The 25,301-nt window shown below is 46.8% G+C and overlaps 1 protein-coding gene across 2 annotated transcripts in view; it reads left to right on the top strand.

Annotated features, from left to right (window-relative positions):
• Positions 1–25,301, top strand: part of LRRK2 (leucine rich repeat kinase 2) — a 584,366-nt gene that overhangs the window by 10,135 nt on the left and 548,930 nt on the right. The window contains exons 4-6 of one of the 2 annotated variants that reach the window (XM_029617356.1): positions 2,725–2,813; positions 12,609–12,743; positions 20,600–20,734. In XM_029617356.1, coding sequence (XP_029473216.1) covers positions 2,725–2,813; positions 12,609–12,743; positions 20,600–20,734 — 359 coding nt within the window. The remainder of the gene's footprint in view (positions 1–2,724; positions 2,814–12,608; positions 12,744–20,599; positions 20,735–25,301) is intronic. The other variant, XM_029617357.1, reaches the window with a different exon arrangement.

The following is a 25,301-nucleotide window of genomic DNA, read 5'->3' as shown; positions in this document are numbered from 1 at the left end:
GTCACTCCCATGGCCAGGCTCACCATGCGACTAACGCAATGGACACTCAAATCTCAATGGATTCAAGCCATTCAACCATTGTCCACTCCCATTCATATAACACAAGATCTAAGATCTTCTCTTCTCTGGTGGACATCCACAATCAACTTGCTAAAAGGCCTACCTTTCCAGCAACCAGTTCCACAAGTGACTTTAACTACAGATGCGTCCACCTTAGGGTGGGGAGCGCACATTGCTCACCTAAAGACACAAGGCACATGGACAAAGCAAGAAGCCTCCTTTTCAAATAAACTTTCTGGAACTTCGAGCTATACGCTATGCTCTACATGCGTTCAAGGACTGCCTTTCACACAAGACTGTTCTGATCCAAACGGACAACTCAGTAGCCATGTGGTACATCAACAAGCAGGGAGGCACAGGGTCGTACCTCCTTTGTCAGGAAGCAGCTCAAATTTGGGACTGGGCCCTAGCACACTCAATTCTGCTACGGGCCACCTACCTAGCAGGCATCCACAACACAGTAGCGGATCGCCTCAGCCGTCACGTCCAACCACACGAGTGGTCTCTAGACCCAACGATAGCAACCAAGATATTTCAACGCTGGGGTCAACCAACAATAGATCTCTTTGCATCCCACCTGAACTACAAAGTGAACAATTACTGCTCTCTCCTCTGGCAGTCCAACAGCCTACCAAGGGACGTCTTTGCTCGCCATTGGAATTCAGACCTGTTATACGCGTATCCTCCGATACCACTCGTAACCAAAACACTAGTGAAGTTACAACAGGACAAGGGGACAATGATACTCATAGCCCCATATTGGCCTCGACAAGTATGGTTCCCCACAATGCTAGATCTCTCAGTCAGGGATCCAATTCGCCTGGGAGTAGCTCCCAATCTGATAACTCAGGAACAGGGCCAGTTGCGCCATCCCAACCTTCAATCCCTGTCCCTGACAGCATGGATGTTGAAAGCTTGATCTTACAGCCTCTCAACCTTCCAACCACTATATCTCAAGTACTTATAGCTTCACGTAAACCTTCCACTAGAAAGAATTATTCCTACAAATGGAAACGGTTTACTCTGTGGTGCACTAACAAAGATTTAGATCCTTTCACTTGCCCCACTACTTCACTACTGGATTACCTTTACCATCTCTCAGACTCTGGTCTTAAGACGTCATCTGTAAGGGTACACTTAAGTGCAATCTCAGCTTACCATAATAAACTGGGAGATACACCCATTTCTACACAGCCTCTCGTGAGTAGATTCATGAGAGGCCTAACTCACATTAAACCTCCAGTTCATTCCCCAAGCATACAATGGGACCTGAACGTAGTATTAACTAGGCTTATGCGTTCTCCATATGAACCCATAAATACCTGTGACCTTAAATACCTTACTTGGAAAACAGTATTTCTCATAGCCATTACATCAGCTAGAAGGGTCAGTGAATTGCAAGCACTAGTCACATACGAACCTTTTACAAAGTTCCTACATGACAGGGTAGTCCTCCGTACACATCCAAAATTCCTTCCTAAGGTTGTCACGGAATTTCACTTGAACCAATCAATAGTTTTACCAACATTCTTTCCTAGGCCTCATTCTCATCAGGGTGAAAGAGCCTTACACACTTTGGACTGTAAACGTGCGTTATCCTTCTGTTTAAACCGCACAACAGCCCAAAGGAAATCCAGTCAACTGTTTGTATCCTATGACCCAAACAAACCAGGTAAAGCAGTGGGTAAGCATACTCTGTCAAACTGGCTAGCAGATTGCATACAATTTTGTTATGAAAAAGCAGGCCTTACTCTTCAAGGGCGAGTAAAGGCACACTCAGTCAGAGCAATGTCAACCTCAGTAGCACATCTTCGCTCTGTACCTATTCTGGACATTTGTAAAGCAGCAACATGGAGTTCTCTTCACACCTTTACAGCACACTACTGTTTAGACAAGGAAGGAAGACAAGATTCAGCATATGGACAATCCGTCTTAAAGAACTTGTTTCCAGTATAATCCCAACTCCTTCTACATCCAACCTGTGGTGATCTTCGGCTGATTCATTTCATCAACTATACTTCACTGTTGCTTCTCCACAAAATGACTCAGCCTCTAGCTTGCTAATCACCCATATGTGAGGACTAGCATCCTGCTTGTCCTGGGATAAAGCAAAATTGCTTACCTTGTAATAGGTGTTATCCCAGGACAGCAGGATGTAGTCCTCACGAAACCCACCCGCCACCCCGCGGAGTTGGGTCCGATACGTTTTATTATTTTATTTTTGGCTAACGCTATTGCTACAAACCAAGACTAAAGGGAGACCCCTGTGGCAGGGAATATCATGGCATGCTGGGCATGCTCAGTAGGCACTCTGGTGCCAGTCAAAAGTTTCATAGAAACTTTTACAGAAGTTTTCCGTACATAGGGCTCCATTACTGATGTCACCCATATGTGAGGACTACATCCTGCTGTCCTGGGATAACACCTATTACAAGGTAAGCAATTTTGCTTTCTGTTTCTTCTGCTTGCAGGCAACAAACTTTGTTCTCATACCTTCCAAACTAAACATTTGCTTTCTACGACTGTTGTTCTTACGCAAAGAAACACAGTTACCTTATATTTCCTTGCATCTGTGTTTCTTTTAACAGTAGAGTGTTGAACTTTTTGACAACATTTGGATATAGTATCTGGTTTTATGTTGTTTCTCTTCTTATTTTACCGTAGGCTGATTCTTAAAATGCTGTCCAGCCATGGCACAAATGTAAACTTAATGGTGATTGGACTGAAGGCCTTGGGTCTCCTCCTTACATCTGGTACATTGTAACTTGTGTGTTTCTTTTCTCTGTTTGTAGGGCTATCTTTTTTTTTTTTTTTAATGCATGTTGATTTGTTAATAGATAAAGAACCGTTTCATTGAAGGTTAAGTTTTACCTACGCAGAGGCACACCTAAGAAATTTTAGACACATTCTTTCTGTTTGTATCCCCACTGCATACTGAATGCTGCTGGAAAGTATCCTGGGGTGATCATGACAATTTTCACTATAAAAAAAAAATAAATGCTGGGTTCTGTGTGGATTTTGGGTTTCATCTATAAATCTTTTTCCCCTCCCTTCATCTGACTTCTCGTTAAATTCGGAGACGATATTTGTCAGAACAGATGAACAACTAAGAGGGCGATGATGAAATTCTGTCTGCGGGCAAATTTTAGTGTTTTGCCTGTGAAAATCGGGGCTTTGGGGACTGCCCGAGGTGCCCGCGGCTATAAGTATACAAGGCGCTCAATCATGCGCTTCCTTTTACCCGCAGGCGGTCCCAGGTGGGGCGGAGAGAGGTTAAGAGATGAGAACAATTTGTGTGCTTCTAATTATTCAAAACTATATGTGTTGTTTCCGATGGGAAAATTATCCCCAGAGAAAGCAGATGCAAATTTCTGCAGGTAATTTATTCCTTGAGGTAGTTTTGCTTTTGTTAGAGCAAACCCCATGCATTAACATTTCCTGCGCAGTTTTCCAAATGGCACACAGACTGATTCTGAATATTGACCCTAAGAGGTCAATATTCCGTAAGCTAGCGAGCAGGCAAGTTATCTTTAGCTGGATAACTTGGACTAGATTTTCAGCATGATAAACATCCCGCTGAATATCCGCGAATAAAGAGATCCAGCTGCCTTTAGCCAGATGACGTTAAACCTACCCAGCCATCATTTGAATACCGCCTGTTAGGTTTAAAGATATCCAGCTGCATTCAGCCAGATAACTGAAGACTTAACTGGCTAGATTCAAAAGAAAATGGTCATTTAATCGGCATGGTTTGGGCTAAAAAAAAAGTGAAGTGCAGGCTTAAAGCCCAATTCTCGCATCCTTACCCCAATATTTAACAAATGGCCCTGCTTGGCTGAGCATTTCCAACCTCCCAACCCTTTCGAAAGGACATAAAACAATATGGTGTGGCCCACAGGTCGATTTCCACACCGTGCCCCTCCCCTGCCTCCCACTCATCTGGTGCCTTGAGAAATCCAGCCTTTCTGCTAGATTTGCATTGCTGTAGTGAGAACCTGGCTGCTTTCAGCGTTTGAAATATTGATGGAAACCCACCACCCTTTTATGCAATAAATGAATACATTAAAACAGTAGAATAATCTATTAAAACCTGACATGACCATGTTTCAAGCAAGATTGCCCGCATCGAGGGTTAAAACTCAATAATACGTAACATTCAGAAAAGAAAATCTGCAAAACCAGAAGAAAAAAACAGCCACTAGGGCATCTAAATAAAGTGGCTTGTGGATATCTGTGAATATTATATGGCAATAAATGCACATATATATAAACTTCCAAAAGAAGCCATTGGCTCCAGAAAAGTTGTGGCAGCTTACGTATGCAAGAAAGAAATTCCCGATCTTGCTTCCATCGACTGTACAATGGCACGATATTGACATTCTCAGTTCAAGTTTGTTGTTTGTGTCAACAAAAGACAATTTATCACTCCAGCTAACCAGCAGCTGTTTAAAAAAAAAAAAAAGAACAAAAAACAAATGCACTATTTGGTTTTCAATGCATATACTTGGCAAAACGGCTCACACTAAAAACCCTGCCCTTTGTGGCAGCCACTGAAATTCTGTTGAAATTCCGCCAGCAGACGCTGCCAGTAGTTATCTATCTATAGGTACTTCTATCTATAGACAGATCTGTATATATCTATATCTGTAGATATAGATGTATATAGTATAAATCACTGTTTGAATGAAGCAGTCATGATATTAATTTACAATAAATAAAAACAATTTTATTTGAATACATGGTACAGCAATCTTAAATTGATATAATATAAAAAGAGCTCTTTTTCGATTGTTAATGCTTTTCGTAATTATGTTTCAGTTGTGCATTTTATGCATATACTGATTTATGATAGATTGTAGTTTCTTGTATATGTTTTTCATTTGTTTTGTAGATGCACATTTTACTGGCTCTCTTTTGAGCTGTGCAGCTTTTTTTCTCCTGAGGAAGCCATTTTTGACAGTATGTGTTGGCGGAGAGAAAAAACTGTTTTATCGATTTGGAAAAGGAAGCACTCTTAACTTTACTCTGTATAATTGTATATGCTGTGGAAGTTCTTAATGATCATGCCTTTAGATCAGCTTCAGGAGCTCTAAGAGAAATTATTTATTGAAGGATTCTTGATTAGCTTTTTGCACAGTTCATTTTTGGTGATCATCTATTTTTGCTGTCGAATCGTGTTTTAATAGTACTTTTTGTATTATGTCAATTGAAGATTGCTGTACCATAATTTCAAATAAAATTGTCTTTATTTATTGTAAATTAATTTGAGTGCTTTATCCACACATTGATTTGTACTATTTATATCTTCAGAAGCACTTAATTTATTAGTATTTACTGTCTACTATTGTATTTTCCATATATATAAAATATCTGAAAAGAAAATGTAGCTGATAACTGCTTTATTCAAGTAATACTTTTTTTTTTTATAATAATATATCTGATCTTAAAACAAAAAGAAATCTGGAAAAAGAAATCTTTAAGGATGTTGAGTGAGCTGCAGATTGAGCATTTAAGTTTTAACTATATCTAAAATAATTTTATTGCTTGCTGTGTGCTTATCTGAAATACTGCATGGTACACAGAAGACACAGTGATTTTTTTTTAATGTTCTGATCCTACAGGTATTTGTTTTTCATAAGAAGCAATATCTAGAAACATGACAGCAAAAGACCATATATAAGCCTATTTAATCTTTATCCCAGGACAAGCAGGATGCTAGTCCTCACATATGGGTGACATCGGTAATGGAGCCCTATCATGGAAAACTTTCTGTCAAAGTTTCTAAAAAGCTTTGACTGACACTGGCACACTGAGTGCACTCAGCATGCTATGATCCATGCGTCCACAGGGGTCCCCAGTCTTCTTTTTTCCGCTCTGCTGTAAGCATAGCGGTTAGGAGCTCTGTGAGAAATTTTAACACTTTTTTTCCTCATGAAAAGATTTACATTTTTACTTCACAAACTCCTTTCCCTGCACGGGTCTCCCTTCGCGTTGGTTTAATTCGACGTTCGGTGAGTACTATGCCATATTTTTTCGGTTGGTTCCTGTCACCTTTCTGGCTGCCAACTGACTGCGGCCTTCCCTCTCCCTAATTTTCAGTTAGTCACACATAGCCTGCAAGTGTCCCTCTGTGACAGTCTGCTTGGCAATTAGCACTAGTGGGACAGGGACTTCCACGATTTCCGGTGCCGCCACTGCCCCGGTAGATTCAGGTCCTTTATTTTCCTCGGTACCTTCGCGCAGTAGATACCCCATCGCTACCGTCGGTACCCCCTTCAGGCCACCCTGCGTTTTTAGATGCCACAGGTACCCCTCCCCCTGCGGTACCCTGATGGCATCCTCCCTACATAGTTTCTATCAGTGCCATCTATGTTTTATCCATGGCACTGATTTATTTCCTTTAATCGGTGCTGTCGTTGCCCGGATGGATACCATCGGCGGACACCTTGTCTCGTTGCTGGCATCCATAATCGGGTCGATGCCACTGCTACCCGGGGCATTTCCATCGATGCCATCCTTCTATTATGGATGCCATCGATGCCAGGCTGTTTTCCATCAATGGGCATCAATGCCATTTCCATGCATGGGCATCGATGCCAATTCCATTGATGAAATCCATGTCAACATTGATTCCATCGGTGCCCATGTCTGTGGCATAAATGCCATGGACGTCATTGTTGCCCGAGTCGATCCAATCGATACCGTCGATGCCCGTGGCCATACCGCAGATATTGTCGGCGCCCGCCTCTACACATCGATGATCTCGACACCCACGTCGTTCCCATCGGCATCTTCTACGTTTTTATTGATGCGGTCATTGACTCCGTCAATGCCGGTATCATTTCTTACGAAACCAGCGATGTTTTTCGATTACCGTCAATGCCGACATAACACCGCCACATAATGCCCTCGCCTGAACACAGTGCTCCATGCTTTGGGTCCTTATTAAAGTCCCGTATCAGGAGCAGAGCAGGCATGCTGACAGCCATCATCGATCGCCATCCAGGACAGCGAGGGCTTCCATCTCGGCGCTGGGGAATGACCAGGTCGAGCACCGTGGCATTCATCGTCACCGACACGATGACCATCCGCCACCGACGCCATCCAACACATTGCTGCTATTCTTCTCGATGCTGGACAATGCTCGGGCCGAGCAACATCACCACTGCCATCGGCACTGTTCTGCACAGTTTTGGCAGTCCTTCCTGCTCCAGAAACACCGGATCGAGGTCCGCAGAATTCTGCACTGGCGTCAAGAGACATCGAGCCGCCGCGACAATGGTTGGGTTCATGAGTTCATTAATCGGCTCCCCTGTTCCCAGGCGTACCCCACCGACATCGGTGTGGGATTCTGGCCCTCCGCTTATTACGGTCTAAGCGCCAGCCACGCCCAGCCTTGTCTCCTCTATACCTGCGCCACCATACCAGGTATTAGAGTTGAGATGGACGTTGACGTCCACAGGCTACCCCTAGAGGACTCCGGAAATCCACGGAGCCAGCAATCTTCACCTGCTCATCCTTCGGCGGTTCACGTTGGATGGTAAGTACCCGCTTCTGCGGCATTCCCATTGAGATGTGTTCTCTAATTCTGGCCACGTGGTTAGAAAAGTTCTAGGTCATGTACTTTCCAAGAACTGTATTAGTGTCACATATCGCTATGCCAGCTATGTCAGCCACAATACCAGGAGAACCTCTCTTTCTTTTTTTAGGGTTTGCATCAGGGCTTCCTCCCTTTTTCAGCAACATGGCTCTGTACTGATTAATGCTCTAGCTTTTGATTCCTGTTTCAGTACCAAAGTTCCAAATGCATTTACTGTTCTGCTAAACACGACATCCAGCACATGCTGCCTCAACTACAAGTCCACCTCGAAGCCTGATATGGGTCTCGATGTCTCCTTGTACAGCACTCAGAAATGCGGGTAAGACTTTACCGCTCTCACTCCCGTGGGAGGTTACCTGATATCCACATTACATTAACCCCTCCAGTTGGACACCTCCCGGTTTTCCAACTGGCCGGATATCAGAGCAGCCACCCCCACCTTGTACCAAGGTTCCCGGTACACTCCCCTACATGCTTCAAAGTGCAGAGGGGGGTTGGGGAGTTTTAATTACATTATTCTTTCTTTCAACAGTAAGTAGTTACTCTCCGCCCATCCTGGACCTCAGAAATACCAACTTTCTTCAGAAGGCACAGGTAAAATGGTATCTCTCGTTACCATGTTTCCAAAATGCAGTAAGTACATTACCTCTATTCTTTCTATGTGCCTCATGGTGAGTCAACAATATTACAATTCCAAGCTCTGCTGGTGGCACCAGCTGCGACAACTGGTGTATTTCATTGAATCAATATCAGTGACTGCTGTTTCTCTATGGAGTCCAACATCATTCACACTTTCCTTGCATGGACAGCTGCATAACCACAGGCAGTCCACTATCTGGGATTACTGTCACTGCTATAATTCCCTTATACACTTCTGGACACCATAGTCACAATGACCTTCCTGTCCATCATCCGCGCAGACATTTTAATACATTCCTACATTTCCCTGCGCGCATATTCCATAACCTTCACTATGCACTTTCCTCATAGACCAAAACTGCTATGAGTTAGATTCAGTGACATTCCTTACGGTGCACAGATTCTAGTACCTACACATGTTTCCAATGCATTCCCATAGATGCCTTTCTTCCATCAAGGGCCTCCTAAATGTGTATCTTCCGCTACCTCTCATAGCCAGCATTCTTATAATGCTGAACTGGGATGGAGATCACTGTTCCTCAGGCCCACGTCCTGCCCGAGACCAGTATGCTTCCCATACTTCATACCCAAAACTCTCGTGAACCTACAACGGGACAGAGGAACAATAGTCCTCTTAGCCCTATACTGGCCTCAACAAGTATGGTTTCCCATATTCTTCGACCTCTAGATCACAGACCAATTCGCCTGGGCACAGCACCCACTCTCGTAACTCGGAATCAGGACAAGTTGCGTCATCCCAACCTAACAACTCTTGCCCTGACAGCTTGAATGTTGCAATTCTACAACCACTTAATCTTTCAACACAAGTCTCTAAAGTTCTCGTAGCTTCATGAAAGCCTTCCGCACGTAAAGCTTACTACTTTTTAGTGGTCTAGATTTACCAAGTGGTGCACACAAACAGGTTTTCACCTTTTTGCTTGCCCCACTCCTCCTGTACTAGATTACCTATATCACCTTTCGGATTCTGGTCTCCAGTCATCCTCTGTAAGGGTACACCTAAATGCCATAGCGGCATACCACAAGGAAAAAGGGTATACGCCAATAACAGCGTAACCCCTAGTAGGTGGGGTTATGAGAGGCTTACTTCACCTTAAGCCTCCCATTCAACCACTGGTCATTAAATGGGACCTAAGTGTAATACATTCCTGCGACAAGAAATTTCTTACATAAAAAGTCTTTTTCCTAGTAGCCATTACATCGACTAGGAGGGTCACTGAGTTGCAACCTCTCGTCACATACTCATCCTACATAAGGTTCCTGCATGACAGAGTAGTCCTTTGCACTCACCCCAAATTCCTACCAAAAGTAGTCACAGATTTTCACTTAATCAGTCAATACTCTTGCCTACTTTCTTTTCAAGACCTCTCTCCAGCCAAGGAGAGAGTCTTATACACCTTAGACTGAGAGCATGCACTAGCTTTTTACCTGAACTGCACGGCGGTCCATAGAACATCCAACCAACTCTTTGTTTCTTTTCACAAAAAAAACCAAAAACCCAAGAGTCGCGGTAGTAAAACGGACTCTCTCCTACTGACTAACAGACTGTATCTAAATCTGTTATGAAAAAGCAAAGTTCCTCTCCAAGGGCAAGTAAAAGCACACATAGTAACGGCTATGTCTACATCAGTAGTACACTATAGTTCAGTGCCCATTATTACCATATGTAAAGCTGCAACATGGAGTTCCCTTCACACCTTTGCAGCTCATTATTGCTTGGGTAAAGAAGAACGACAAGATTCGGCCTTTAGACAATCTGTCTTATAGAACTTGTTTCCAATATATTCCCAACTCCTTCTACATCCAATCTGCTGTGATTTTGGCTTCCTCGTTTTTCCCAACAATACTGCAATGTTGATTCACTACAAAATGATTCAGCCTCTAGCTTGCTAATCACCCATATGTGAGGACTAGCATCCTGCTTGTCCTGGGATAAAGCAAAATTGCTTACCTTGTAATAGGTGTTATCCCAGGACAGCAGGATGTAGTCCTCACAGAACCCACCCGCCACCCCGTGGAGTTGGGTCCAATACATTTTATTATTTTCTTTTATATTTTCGCTTACGCATAATGCTACAAACGAGACTGAAGGGAGACCCCTGTGGATGCACGGATCATAGCATGCTGAGCATGCTCAGTGCACTCAGTGTGCCAGTGTCAGTCAAAGCTTTTTAGAAACTTTGACAGAAAGTTTTCCGTGATAGGGCTCCATTACCGATGTCACCCATAAGTGAGGACTACATCCTGCTGTCCTGGGATAACACCTATTACAAGGTAAGCAATTTTGCTATCCATCTACACCAATTGTTGAGCTCTACAATCCCTACCACTTCCTCAGAGATTCCCTGTGTTTTTCCCATGCATTTTTTAATTCAGACACTGTCCTTGTTTCCACATCTATACTAGTACTTGTAGCCTGGATTGGCCACTGTTGGAAACAGGATGCTGGGCTTGATGGACCCTTGGTCTGACCCAGCATGGCAATTTTTCATGTTCTTATGTTCTAATTCATCCATCGCCTTCTCCTTAAAAATATCTTTCCTTAGTTACTCCTGAGTATGCTTCCTTTCACCCTCATCTCATGAGTCCTTGTTCCAGAGCCTCCTTTCCTTTCCTGTTCATTGATACCTTGGAGGTATTTAAATATCTCTGTCATATCTTCCATATCCTGCCTTTCTTGTAGTGTGTACGTGTTTAGTTCTTTAAGGTTGTCCTCATATGCTTTATAAGGAAGACCACTGACCACTCTGAACTGACTCCATCCTATTTATATCCTTTTGAAGGCGCATTCTCCAGAATTGTACACAGTATTCCAGATGAGGTCTCATCAGGGGCTTTTACAGAGGAAATATTATCATTGATAAATGCAATGAAATACTACATTTTTTTTTTCTGCCAAGCATCTTTCTGGCTTTTGTCGTCACCTTATCCACCTGTTGGACTATCTTAAGATCATCAGATACGATCACCCTCCCCAGATCCCGCTTTTATTTCATACACAGAAGAATTTCACCCCCTGCGTTGTACTGCCTCTTTGGGTTATTGCAAACTCCAGCTAAATGCATGACTCGGTATTTTTTTTTAGTATTATATCTTAGCTGCTAGACTCTAGACCACTCCTCAAGCTTCACTAGATCCCTTCACACCTTCCTGGATATCTACCCTGTTGTGGACTTTGGCATCCTCTGCTGAAAAACATCTCTTTCCTAATAATCCTTCCGCAGTATCTCCTATGAAAACTGCTCTGTTGTAGTTTATAAATTCTAATCTTTTTTTCCGTACCTTTTCAGCCACTTCTTTAGAAAGCCATAGCATCCTCTTTTTTTTCTTTGTGTCTTTATTTACTTTCCTTAGAAAAAGGGTAATGGTCCTTCAGATATCTGCTTTTAATTTTGCCTACTTCATCTAGATTTTCTAATCTAGCTCCCCCCCCCCCCCATTTTAACAAAATTCATTTTCCTGAAGTTTAGGATCCTCGTCTTTGAACGATCCATCACTGCCATACTGAACCATACCAGTCGAAACTGGATCCTAGAGGATCATTCACTATGACATCAGAAACCCTGTCCCCCATAGGGAAGCATCAGGTCTGGTTTCACCCCTTCCCAGGTGGGCTCTGCCTGCAGAAAATCCAGGATCTCTGTTGCTAGAAGACCCCCGCAGCCAGGATGACCCAGTCAGCTTCCAGCAGATTGAAATTACCTAGCAATAGCAACTCCCCTTACATAACAGTTTTTGTGATCGTCCCCCATTACATCTGTAAAAATACTTTTAGACAGAGTTTGGATATTGGAGGAGACATTTTCTTCCACGGAGCTCATGTTTCTGCTGCTGATATATCTGCATGGAGCCAATTTCTTAAGATGAATATTTAAGGCTGAGATACAGTACCTAAGAGTTCATGATGTCTGCTGGTGATAAGTGTGGTTCCTGCTCAGAATAACTCTGTTCACAGATATTTTATTTATTTAGGCATTTTATATACTGTTGTTCCAAAAGAAGATCACAACAATTTACAAAATCAGCATTCACATTTTAGGTCAACACAACATCAAAACATGTTAGCTAGATTATTAAAACAGTCACTGAGTTGTCTTAGTACTCTTTACATCTCTTAATAATCGTCGCTCTTTCATCAGACAATATCCATGTAGTTTTCTGCCAGTTGTTGTTTTACGTTAGATCGTAGACATTTTTGAAAAGCCATTTATTCATTAAATGCATGCTGAGCTTCATGGAGGACAGCAATCTGCCATGTGAAGTCATGCGGTAATATTTATATTCCCTTTAGATGTAATGATATTCCTGCTTTTGGATGAAGACGCGGATATTTTTTTCTTAATTTTTGTTGCCTTGGATGCTTTCTTGGGAAATGAAGACATTCAGAAATACGGATGCCAGGCTTTGCAGCTGCTGTTTGAGAAAGGTACAAGTTCCAGATGTTATGAAGTCGTAACTGATGGCAGATACCAGGTGGCCATGCAGCTGTCCTGTGTTACAAGAGGCACTCTGAATTTTGTGAAGGAAAGTAGAGATGAGCGTTAACCCTCCCCCCCCCCTCTGAAATGAACCTTCTCAACGCTCGCCCCCCACCCCTGACCTGAAACAAGTAACTAAAGTTTTCCCCTTGCACACCCCTAAAATAAAGTAGAGCAGGGAGTGGGGAAATGTTACTCTATAGGTCTAATCGGGCAAAATGGGCTTCCTGCCCCCTGGGAGAGGAAGGTCTAAAGAATCAGATTAGAACATTAAGAGCCGGATGTGGGGGAAAGTGCTTAGCACAAAGGCTTCTAGATGTGAAGTGCTAGGACATATAGAGTTGCTGCCATAGGTGCTGAACTCAAAACAAGTTACGGTGCCCCCAGCAAAAAAAGAAAAAAACAGAACACAGCGGGTTATGAATACGATTGACTAGCCTATATTTAAATGTACAGAGAGTTCATGGGAAAGACTCCTGTAGTCAAAACAAAAGCCAGGGAAGTACTCACTCAAAGTCCCACAATTCATTTTTCTCCCCAATCCCAACTCTTGCTCATTAGTCTCCTCCCTCCTGCTCCATCCCCCCAACGACAACCCATGCACATCAGTTTCTTCCCTCTCCTGCCACCACCACACTATCTCAACCTTCCTTTTCTCTCTCATTCTACGAGTCTACCATCCCTAACCCTTCCTTACTTCGCTAATCTCTTAATTCTCCTCCTCCTGCATGGGAATACTTTGAATTGTACATTTGGGGAGGGGGTTAATTCTCCTTTTTTAGCTCTGCTCCCCATTTCCCACGGACCTGGCCTCTGTTTCCCTCCCAGTTCCTCTTCCCATCCCTGCACTCCCCAGCAGCTGCCCCTCCTCTGCAGGCTTGTTTCACCCACCCCTTCACTGATTCCCACCCCTCATCAGCATGTTAGGCTTCCCTTCCTGGGCAGGCTCCTCTTACCTTTCACTTTGTGACTCCCCTCCTCTACAAGCTTGGGTCACTTCTCTGCTGTGCACTCCCTGAGCCCAGGCACTATTTTTTTCTGGAACTATCCCTGCCTCCTCCCAGCACTCACAGATTCCAAATCAGAGCTAGTCCCATGTCTGCAGAGTCCACATAAGGCAATCTACTACTTGCATGTCCTGAGATTTAGCACCTCAGCAATTAATATCTCCTCCAAATCCAGGGCCACAACTATGTGTTCCCTGTACGTACCAGGATCAGTCCAGACAGTGGGTTTTGTCCCCTATCCAGCAGGTGGAGACAGACCAGAATTGTGAGGATGTTCCTTTAAGGGGAGAACCTGTACACTAACCCCTTCAGTATTCGTCTGTCTCCAGCAGGTGCAGCAGCTCCCCTTCGGCTCTCTGTCTCTGGCTTGTCAGCCTTTTCTATTCCTTCTTAGATTCAAGCAAGTACTTCAGAAAAGTTATATTTCTGGGTTTTTTTGATCCCTAGTGTCTTTTTTTTCTTTTTTCTTAGGAGACGACTTCGTCTCCTTGCTCTTGCCGGACTCACGGGGCTATTTGCCCCTTTTGCGCTGCATAGTCTGAGTCCGGGTTACCTTCCAGATGTGGGACCATCTCCCTCTGGGACTCGCTCCCCTTTTCTGGTTGCCGAGAGGGTTTTAGACCCGCTGCTGCGCTCAGTCACTACTGATTTAAAAAAATCAGTTTAAAAGGTACCAAAGTTCCGAAGTCGCAGGTATTCAAATACCTCTGACTTCTGCAGCAGTTGACCAGAATTTTTCTTACTTTTTTTTTCCTTTTTTGGCCCTTTTCTGGTCCTCAGGCTTTAATCCGGCAGTCAGATAGGCAGGAGTCAGCAGGGTCTCCCTTCTTTCTCCTTGGTGCTGAGGCTGTCACTTTAAGAGTTTTTACTATTTTTTTCAACTTTTTTTTTTTTCTCAGCACACCTTGGGCAATGCCTCAGGAGGCAGTTTGCCTTGCCTGTGGGCTTTTTTACTCCCGTTTTTTGCTGCAGGGTCTTTGCCCTGCTTGCCTGCTGGGTGGGGAAGGTCCCTCCTCGGCTGAGAGGACGAATTTAGCCCGGGGATCGACTCCCCCAGGCTTGGCCAGGCCGTTTATGAGCCAGCAGAGCTTTTCAGCGGCGGCCTTTTTGGATTTTTCAATGGCTCCAATTTCGGAGCTGCCTGGGGCTGGGGGGCCAGATTTTTTTATTTACCCCCCGATTTGAGCCCTGTGGACCTCCAGGAGGTGTGAGTACTGACCACCCCTCAACCCCCCCCCCCCCCCCACGTCCCGTTTTCTCAGGGTCCCTTTTTTCAGCTGAATTTGTTCTCCTCATGCATAAATCTTTTTTAGCTAGCTTGCATGAGGAGCAGGAACCCCCCTTCCCCACCCCACCTCCTTCAAAAATGCCCCGTTCCTCGCCGTTTACTAATAGCCCGGCTGCGGAAACCCAGGGGCCGGTTAGGGTGCGGGTGGTCCCCGGGGTGGCTCCTCTCCCTCATCCTCCGACAGCTCCGGGTACTCCGGACCCTGATACCTCCCCAGACGCTATGGATACCTCTCCGCTGGAGGGAGATGACCCCAGAGCCCTACGCTTGTTCCGTAGGGAGGAGCTGGGGTCCCTTATCCTCTTCGTCCTACAGGAATTAGGTCTGGAGGGTCCCTCGGTAGATTACCTGATGGACTCCCTGCCCAAGATTATGGATCCGGTCCTAGGGGGACTTAGCGCCACGGCGTTTCCCTTTCACCCTATGCTGAAGCTTTTGATTTTACGGGAGTGGGAGGCTCCTGAGGGGGCTCTCCGAGTGGGGCACGCCATGGAGATGCTGTATCCCCTTCCTGAGGAAGGCTTGGATCTGTTAAGGTACCCCGTGGTTGATTCTTATGTCTCCGCGTTCACTAAGCACACCACGATCCCTCAAGGATCCGCAGGACTGTAAGTTGGAGTCTCATCTTAAGCGGATCCATGAAATTTTAGCCTTGGGGGTTCGGGCTACTTGCTGCAGTAGTCTCATGCTGTGTGCAGGCTTCCGGTGGGTTCAACAGCTCCTTGGTGCACAGCCTCTTCCGTCTGCGGAGGCGGAACAGGCGGAGCGCTTGGAGGCTGTCATAGCGTATGCGGCTGTCGCATTTTACGACCTGGTCCGGGTTCTTTCCAAGGTGATGGCCTCGGCAGTATCGGCCCGGAGGCTCCTCTGGCTTCGCAACTGGTCGGCTGATCAGACTTCTAAAGCTCGACTGGCTACACTTCCCTTTAAAGGTAAGATGTTGTTTGGGGAGGATCTTGAGAAACGTATGGACTCCCTAGGGAAAGACAAGGTCCATAAGCTCCCGGAGGATCGCCCCAAGCCCTCGCGCCCCTCCACGCCCATGCGTTCTCGCTTTCGGGGCTAACGGCATTTTACTTCTTGTGGGCAGGGTGGTTCTTCATGAGGCTCCTCCCGGGTTCAGTCCTGGTCGCAGTCCTTTTTTGGGCGCCGGCCCTTTCAGGAGGGCCAGCCTGCGCGTACCGCTCCCAAATCCTCCGCCCAATGAAGGTCATTTGACTCATTCCTCGGTTCAGGGCCTCGGCGATCGCCTGTCTTTGTTTTCTCGAGGAATGGGTCAAAATAACGTCGGACCAGTGGGTCCTCGACATTATCAGGGACGGATACGCCCCCAAGATTGTCTGCACCCTTCCAGATCTGTTCCTTTTCTCGCCGTGCGGACAGTCCAAGAGGGCCGCGTTAGAACAGACGCTGGCCAAGCTCCTGTATTTGGGGGGCGGTAGTCTCGGTCCCGGAGAGGGAGCTTGGCGCCGGCCAGTATTCTATTTACTTCATCGTTCCCAAAAAAGACGGGTCCTTCCGCCCGATTCTGGACCTCAAGCGGGTCAATCGCGCCCTGAAGGTTCCCCACTTCCGTATGGAAACAAAAGGAAGGAGTCATAGCGGCGGTATGGAAACAAAAGGGAGCAGTCATAGCGGCGGTTCCTTCAGGAGAGTTCCTCGCTTCACATCCCCATTCACCGCGACTACCAGAGGTATCTCCGTTTTCACATCCTCAATTGCGATTTCCAGTTTCGGGCACTTCCTTTCGGTGCCTTGCATTTTCAGAAAGTCATGGTGGTAGTCGCAGGGAATCCTGGTCCATCCTTATTTGGATGATTGGCTCATCAGAGCCAAGTCGGCAGCTTCCTGGCGACAGGCGGTGGATCGAGTGTTAGCTCTTCTCTCCTCCCTCGGGTGGATAGTAAACTTCGCCAAGAGCAATCTTTAGCCCTCCCAGGACTTAGAGTTCTTGGGGGACCTTGTCTTGGAGCAGATCCAGATGGTCCTTCCACTCTCCGCCTCTACAGTCGACAATTTGCAGTGGTGGCTTTACCTACCGCATCTCCTTCGGGGGATGCCTCCCGAAGCTCCGCAGTGGACGATAGTCACCACGGATTCCAGCCTTTCGGGTTGGGGCGCGGTTTGCCTCTCCCAGTCCATTCAAGGCGTCTGGAATCCGGCTCAATCTCGCTGGCACATCAATCGTCTGGAGACCTTGGCGGTGCGCCTGGCTCTTCAGGAGTTCCTTCCTCTCCTCCGCGGCAAGGCGGTGAGGGTACTCTCCGACAACTCCACCACGGTGTCTTACATCAACCGCCAGGGGGGTACTCGAAGCCCCCTGGTAGCTCTGGAAGCGAGTCTTCTCCTCTCCTGGGCGGAACTTCATCTGCAATGCCTGACGGCCTCCCACATTGCGGGCAAGGAGAACATTCAAGCGGATTTCCTCAGCCGGCAAGTCCTCGATCCGGGAGAATGGGAACTTTCGGAGGCGGCCATGGCTTTGATAGTGACCAGGTGGGGTCCCCCTCACCTCGATCTCATGGCGACTCTACGCAATGCCAAGGCCAATCGGTTCTTCAGCCGCTGGAGGGCGCACGGATCGGAGGGTGTGGACGCGCTAGCTCTGTCCTGGCCATCGGGCGTACTCCTGTACGTGTTCCCTCCGTGGCCCCTGGTGGGGAAAGTTCTCAGAAGAATCGAGCTCCACCGGGGTCCGGTCATTCTCGTAGCTCCCGAGTGGCCGTGAAACCGTGGTTCGCGGATCTCGTCAATCTGGCGTTGGACGGGCCCCTGCATCTCGGTCATCTACCTCGTCTTCTCCGGCAGGGACCTGTATTTTTCGACCAGGCCGATCACTTTTGTCTAGCGGCCTGGCTTTGAACGGCGACGCCTGAGGCGCAAGGGTTATAGTGAAGAGGTTATCTCCACCCTCCGAGCGTGGAAGCAATCTACTTCCCTGGTCTACATACGGGTCTGGAAGGTTTTTGAGTCTGTTTGTGCGGAATCAGGCTCCTCTGTCCGCTCTGCTTCGGTCCCAACGATTCTTTCTTTCCTCCCGAAGGGTCTTTCTAAGGGCTTCTCGTTCAGCTCGCTCCGCGTTCAGGTCTCGGCGCTTGGCTCTCTCCTAGGGCCCGTGGACGGTCACCCTCTTGCGAGTCATCCCAACGTGGTTCGGTTTCTCCGGGGTGTTCGACATCTTCGTCCTCCCTCTCGAGCCACTTGTCCGTCGTGGAGTCTCAATCTGATCCTTCGGGCACTCTGTGAGGCTCCCTTTGAACCTCTACGCCACGCTACGCTCAAGGATCTTACGCTTAAGACAGTCTTCTTGGTCTCTATCTCCTCTGAGCGGCGAATTTCTGAGATCCAGGTGTTGTCTTGCCGGGAGATTCTCCGATTCTGGGGTCTCTCTCAAGACAGTGCCCTCCTTTTTGCCCAAGGTGGTTACCTCTTTCCATGTCAATCAGTCGGTAGAGCTCCCAGCATTTTCTGAGGTGGAACTTGCGGGCCCCACTGGTGGGGATCTCCGTCGGTTGGATGTTAAAACGGGTCCTGCTTTGCTATCTTCAGGTTACTAATGACTTCCATCTTTCGGACCATCTCTTCGTCCTCTGGAGTGGTCCTAACCGTGGTAAGCAAGCTTCTAAGACCACTATTGCCCGGTGGTTGAAGGAGACGATCTCTTCGGCCTATCTCTGTCAAGGTCACCCCTTTCCTGAGGGTCTGAAAGCTCATTCTCTTCGCTCTCAGGCTACTTCTTGGGCGGAGAGTCAAGTTGTCTCTCCGCAGGAAATTTGCAGGGCCGCCACTTGGACGTCCTTGCATACCTTTGCTCGACACTACCGTCTGGATGTTCACGCTCCGGTGTTCGGTTCCTTCGGGCGGCAAGTGCTTCGAGCAGGACTGTCTCGGTCCCACCCGGTTTAGGGAAGCTTTGGTACATCCCACTGTGTGGACTGATCCTGGTACGTACAGGGAAAGGAAAATTAGTTCTTACCTGATAATTTTCGTTCCTGTAGTACCAAGGATAAGTCCAGACTCCCTTCCCTGTTTGTCATTTTGTCTGTCCTCTCGAAGCTTTTCTTGCAGGTTCTCAGTTTTTCAAATGGGCATGGAGTAAGATTACTGAGTAATTACACCTGAAGTCTTGGTCATCTGCCCATACCAAGTATATTCAAGAGCATGTAGGTTCCATGGGATCTATTGTTGCTCCATTGAGCTTTACTGTTACTTGCTTGACCCTAGTTTGGGTTCTTTGTTTTTTATGCTTTGACAGTCGTTATACTGAAGGGGGTTAGTGTACAGGTTCTCCCCTTAAAGGGACATCCTTACAAGTTTGGTCTGTCTCCACCTGCTGGACAGGGGACATAACCCACTGTCTGGACTGATCCTTGTTACTACAGGAACGAAAATTATCAGGTAAGAACTAATTTTCCTTTATTTACCATGTTGACTGCAAATACAATTTGCCTCCCCACCTTTGACACTGCCCACTTAGCACAGAAATCTTCTCAGATCTTCAGTTTTCCAACTTTTGTGTTTGTAGTCTGAAGCTATTCTCTATCTCTGCTGGCTCTTGGCTTTTCCTCTCTGCCTTAGACCTTCCTTTTTCTTTTAAATCTTATTTTCTAGTCTTCCTGTTATTCCTTTTCATTTTTATTTTCCTCCATTAGATAACTCTTTCCGTCCACCACCTGTCTTTCCACAGGTCATTACCTTGCTTCACCTCATCCTGGTCTCACCCCCCCCCCCCCCCCCTTGCCACTTCCATCTCCTTACTCATCTCTTCTTGGCTCTTCCTTCTATGCTGATCCCGTCTCTTCTTACAATCCTAGACATCTCCCATTAGCTTCTGCATGAAGAAGAGTGTCAATTATCCTCTTTTCCTCCAGTGGAAAATCATGAGAGTAGAGCCATTTTCTTATTTTTATTCTTTCGTGTCCTGTTTGCATGGATTATGAAAGAAATGTTAGGCTTGATATATTGCAAGGTCCAATTGTATAGCTCTTTCTGTGTGTAAAAGAGACGGTATTGTTTCTTCACTGAAGATCATGGAACACATCTTTATAAAAACAGCCTGGCAGTCTTTACCAATTACGCATGCATGCCACACACTCACTAGCCACACCCTCCCAGCAGCTTTCATATCATGCCCACATGTTCTCTCACACGCACCTACACTGTACACATGCACCCAGACTCCTGCACTCATACACATCAATCATGCTCACACACTGCTGAACCTAAACACAAGAGATATAGGACACAAAATCTATCCACAATCAGCAAAAATATTCATGTTTTTTTTTTTTTAATGAAAAAAATTCTTGTTTCTATTATTTCTCCTCGTGGAAGTGGTGGTTGGTGGGGGTAAAGGGCTTCCTTTCATTATTGCACCCCCCAAATGTTATGTAAGGCAGGGCTTTTGTTTGCTGAATTATTCAAAACTAGTGTACTGAAAATGTTTTCACAAGATGGGCAAATAGAAGGAAAGTGTTTTCTCTAACTACATTTTTGCTTCCCAATTTAGTTCCAGATGAGCAGTTGACTGAGTTTGTTGACAGCAAAGATCATATGCTTATACTAAATGTGTTGAAACGATTTGAAGAAAGAGAAGATGTGATTCTTCCAGCTCTTTATGCTCTACTTCCATTAGCTGGTCCGTGTAAGTGTTCTTTTAGAGTGCAATTACTGCAATTGAAACTGTGAGGGAATTGTTTGAGAATTGAAGGAGATTTACTTTATTTTTCCAGCTATGGATATGTCCAAATGAAAAACAAAAACTGTTTTCTGTGTCTAGGGAAGGAAAGAAGGTGAGAAGGGAGTATGGTATGGTTTAGTGCCCATAATGCATAAGCTGCAGGTCAAGTAACCTAGAAGCTATGGCCAGGTAGCCATTACTGACCTTGGATGAACTAGTCTATCACCTTTTGCTTCAGTTAATAGGTTCCTTCTCCCCTTTTTCCTTTGGAAACCGTTGTGAAGTCTATAGCCAAGCCAACTGTACCTGGGGCAGCTTCAAGAATAATACTGTGCAAAGTTAAAGATTGTAAATACATGTGGTTGTTACTTTTTAGAGAAGAAAGGGACAGGGTAAAACCTGAACTGATGGAGAGAGAAGCATAACTTTGTGAACGCTGTCCATCTGATTATTTCACCTTACACCACTTAATAACTTAGACAACCCTGTCCACCTGTTTTTTGCTACCCCTCTCTCTATGTGCTTCTCCAGAGTCCATAATCCGTCAGATTTTGAAAGTTAAAGACCTCAGCTTTATTGTCAGCATACATTCACACCTTGGCTACCTGAGCCATAAGTCTGTCTCTAATGTCCGACTGCTCGCTGTGTTAGCTAGGCAGGCTAAGCATTATTCCCACTGTTCCTGCTATATTGGTAGCTAGGCCAGCTCCAGTGTTCCTCTCTCCAGCCCCAAACTTCCACTGTTTTTTTCCAAACTGGGATGTCCCCTACCGGCAAGATTGCACACAATGGAAGGACTTCTAGGTCCTGCAGAGATCCAAGCCGGGATGCAGTCTAATGATCATAGCTGCCTTGAACTAGGATACCCACTGTGCAACCACCCGTGATTGCACTCAATGCATACCCCTCTGGATCTTGACGTGGATATGCCCTTAAATGGTCCAAGTTGCATCCATCGTGCACCCATCAGGCTGCCATCAAGCATCAAGGCTAGGATTCCCTGCTGTGAACATGGCTGCACCCAATGCACATCTCCTGGGCTCATGACATTTTTCCAAGTTAGGATTCCCTCTATCAGTGTGGCTGCACCCATCACACACCACATCACACACCCCAGAACTTCCCACCTGCCATTTGCCCTAGGATCACTTCTTACATTTTACATTGCCTTCAAGACTGCTTATTGGGAGAGGGTATTTTCTCACAGGACAAGCAGGATGGTTGTCCTCACAAATGGGTGACATCGAGGATGGAGCCCACCACGGAAAACTTCTGTCAAAGTTTAAACAGAACTTTGACTGGCCCCTACTGGGCATGCCCAGCAAGGCACTGACCCTGCAGCCAGCAGGGGTCTCCCTCCAGTCTTCTTTTTTCCGCGCAGCAGCTGCCACGCGGTGAAAGGAGCTCTTACCACGTTCCTGACAGGAATTCGGTTTTTTCTTTCCGAAGAAAATTTGCCCCTCAGGGGTCTCCCTTCGACAAATTTTTGTCACCTTCGCGGAATCCGGTAAGTTTTTTGCCGATTTTCATCGACTGCCGTCGATTTTGGCCCTTGAGGCCTGTTGGCACTTACCGATCCCGCGGCTAAATTTGGCCCTAGGCCATGGCGACGGGGTTCCGTCGTTGTCCGGATTGCACCCGGACTATGTCCATCACAGACCCCCATAGGGTCTGTGTTCTGTGTTTGGGAAGTGAGCATGATGTCCTGACTTGCACTAAATGTGCCCTAATGACACCTAAGGGTCATAAAGCCAGGATGGAGAAGATGGGGCTCCTCTTCCATGCACCCACCCCAACACCATCGATAGCATCGACGTCATCGGAACCGGCACCGTCGAAGTTGCACCACCACCGTCAACCCTCTGGTGACCGTCCATCACCGATGACTTCTCGGCCGTCGACTCCTGTCCCCTCCCCGGATGGGCGAGGAGATCGGAAGGACAAGCATCGCCATCGGCGGCACAAGTCTCGGCCCGTCGAGGATCCACAGCCATCGACCTCTGAACAGGCCGAGCCACCGACAAAAAAGCCTCGGTCAGACCTGGCACCGTCCACGTCTCGTTCGCAGGCACCGAGGAAACCCTCACCCTCTCGGGGTGTGGGAGCCGTGATCCCACCGGTTACGGTGGTCCCTCCGGCTCTGCCTCAGCCTCCCTCTCCCGTCGAGCCGGGTATCGTTACCCCTGGTCTCCGGGCAGAACTGGACCGGCTGGTCCAGGAGGCCATCGAGAAAGCGATGCAAAGGTTCCAGCCTCCACCGGCACCGTCTCCGGCACCGACTCTGGCGCCACCTTAGGCACCGACCTCGGCACCGACTCTGCCACCGAGGAGAGAACCGACCACCGAGCCTCTAGTGGAAGCGCTGGCACTGCTACTGAATCGTATGGAGGCACTCATGCGGGCCCTTCCATCGGTGATTCCAGTAGCACCGACTACACCATCGTCTCCGGCAGGATTCTCATCGACAGGAGAAACACCGTTTCGGATTCCCCCGTCCGGAGTAGTCCCATCGGTGCCTTCGCATACCTCTCCACCGATTTATCCCTCGGCTCCATCGATTCCAAGACCGGCACCGATTCCATCGGCAGCCCCGAAGCCCTCGATGCCGTTTACGGTTCCGCTTGCAGCACCGATTCCATCCAGATTTCCATCGATGCCTTTGGATCCTCAACCAGGTCCTTCAGGTCTGCAAGCCCCACATGATCCTTATGATACCTGGGGTGATGATACATCTTCTGATACAGATTTGCCATCCCCACCATCTCCTACAGAGAGTAGAAAACGATCTCCTCCTGAAGATCTCTCCTTTATTAATTTTGTAAAGGAGATGTCAGAAATTGTACCTTTTCAGTTGCAATCTGAGACCGATGACAGGCACCAAATGATGGAACTGCTCCAATTTCTGGATGCCCCAAAAATCATCGCTTCCATCCCCATTCACCAGGTATTTCTGGATCTTTTAAAGAAAAACTGGGAATCTCCTTCATCTGTGTCACCAGTTAATAAGAAAGCTGACTCCACATACCTCGTTCAGTCAGCACCAGGATTTCAGAAGCCTCAACTGGATCATCGCTCTGTTGTAGTTGAGTCTGCACAAAAGAAGGCCAAGCGCCTAAAACCACACTCTTCCACTCCCCCTATCAAGGACAACAAATTCCTAGATAGTGTGGGACGGAAAGTGTATCATGGGGCCATGTTGATATCTCGCATAGCTTCATACCAACTTTACATGACTCAATACAACAGAGCTATCCTTAAACAGATGCAGGACTACGCTGACACGTTACCGGACCAATACCAACCACAGCTTCAAGCCCTTCTTCACAAAGGATTTGAAGCTGGGAAACACGAGATCAGAACGGCTTACGATATCTTCGATGCTTCCACAAAAGTCTCAGCTACTGCCATCTCAGCCAGACGTTGGGCTTGGTTAAAGTCATCTAACCTTCGCCCAGAGGTCCAGGATCGTCTAGCCGATTTACCCTGCTTAGGGGACAATCTGTTTGGAGAACAGATTCAACAAATTGTGGCAGAATTGAAGGATCACCACGAGACGTTGAAGCAACTTTCGTTTGTTCCATCTGAGGTATCCTCCAAACCACCACCTAAGAAAGACTCTAAAAAGTCTTTCTTTCGGCCACGTCGTTATTATCCTCCGTCGGCTAGGCCTCGTCCGGCTCGATCCTCCACTAGACCTCAGCCACGCCAACCTCGAAAACAAAGACCTGCTGTGGCCCCACCTCCTGGGCCTGCGGCAGGCCTTTGACTTCCCGGTACGGAGCACATGCCACATCCCACTTCCCGACATCCCTGTGGGGGGTCGTCTGTGCCACTTTTTACAGCATTGGATACAGATTACCTCAGATCAGTGGGTGCTGGCAATTATCACACAGGGTTACCACCTCAACTTCATAACTCTTCCGGCAGACTCCCTGCCTCTTCAAGCATGGAGTCTATCCAGCCACTTGACTCAATTACAACAGGAAGTATCCCTTCTTTTGCAATCAAATGCTATAGAACCCGTCCCTCCCTCTCAATGAGGCAAGGGATTCTACTCCAGGTACTTCCTAATTCCAAAGAAGTCAGGGGGGCTACGTCCCATTTTGGACCTTCGGGCCCTCAACAAGTACCTTCAAAAAGAAAAGTTCAAGATGGTAACCCTGGGTGCGCTACTCCCTCTGCTGCAAAGGGGGGATTGGCTGTGCTCCCTCGACCTAAAGGATGCTTATACCCACATTGCGATAACACAATCCCATTGCAAGTATCTGCGGTTTCTGGTAGGCCGCGACCATTATCAATACCGAGTACTACCTTTCGGTCTGGCATCTGCTCCACGAGTCTTCACCAAATGCCTCGTAGTGGTAGCAGCATTCCTCAGGAAGGAAGGTGTCCATGTCTACCCCTATCTGGACGATTGGCTAATCAGGGCCTCCACCCCTCAGATTGCCCACTCCTCCCTAAAATTGACAATCAACACACTCCTTTCCTTAGGGTTTCTTGTCAATTACGAGAAATCTTGCTTAGTCCCATC

This window comes from Rhinatrema bivittatum, chromosome 9 (genome assembly GCF_901001135.1).
Source record: "Rhinatrema bivittatum chromosome 9, aRhiBiv1.1, whole genome shotgun sequence".
Taxonomy (NCBI): domain Eukaryota; kingdom Metazoa; phylum Chordata; class Amphibia; order Gymnophiona; family Rhinatrematidae; genus Rhinatrema; species Rhinatrema bivittatum.
The sequence above is the reverse complement of the archived record's forward strand: the minus strand, read 5'-3'. Positions and strand labels throughout refer to the sequence as shown.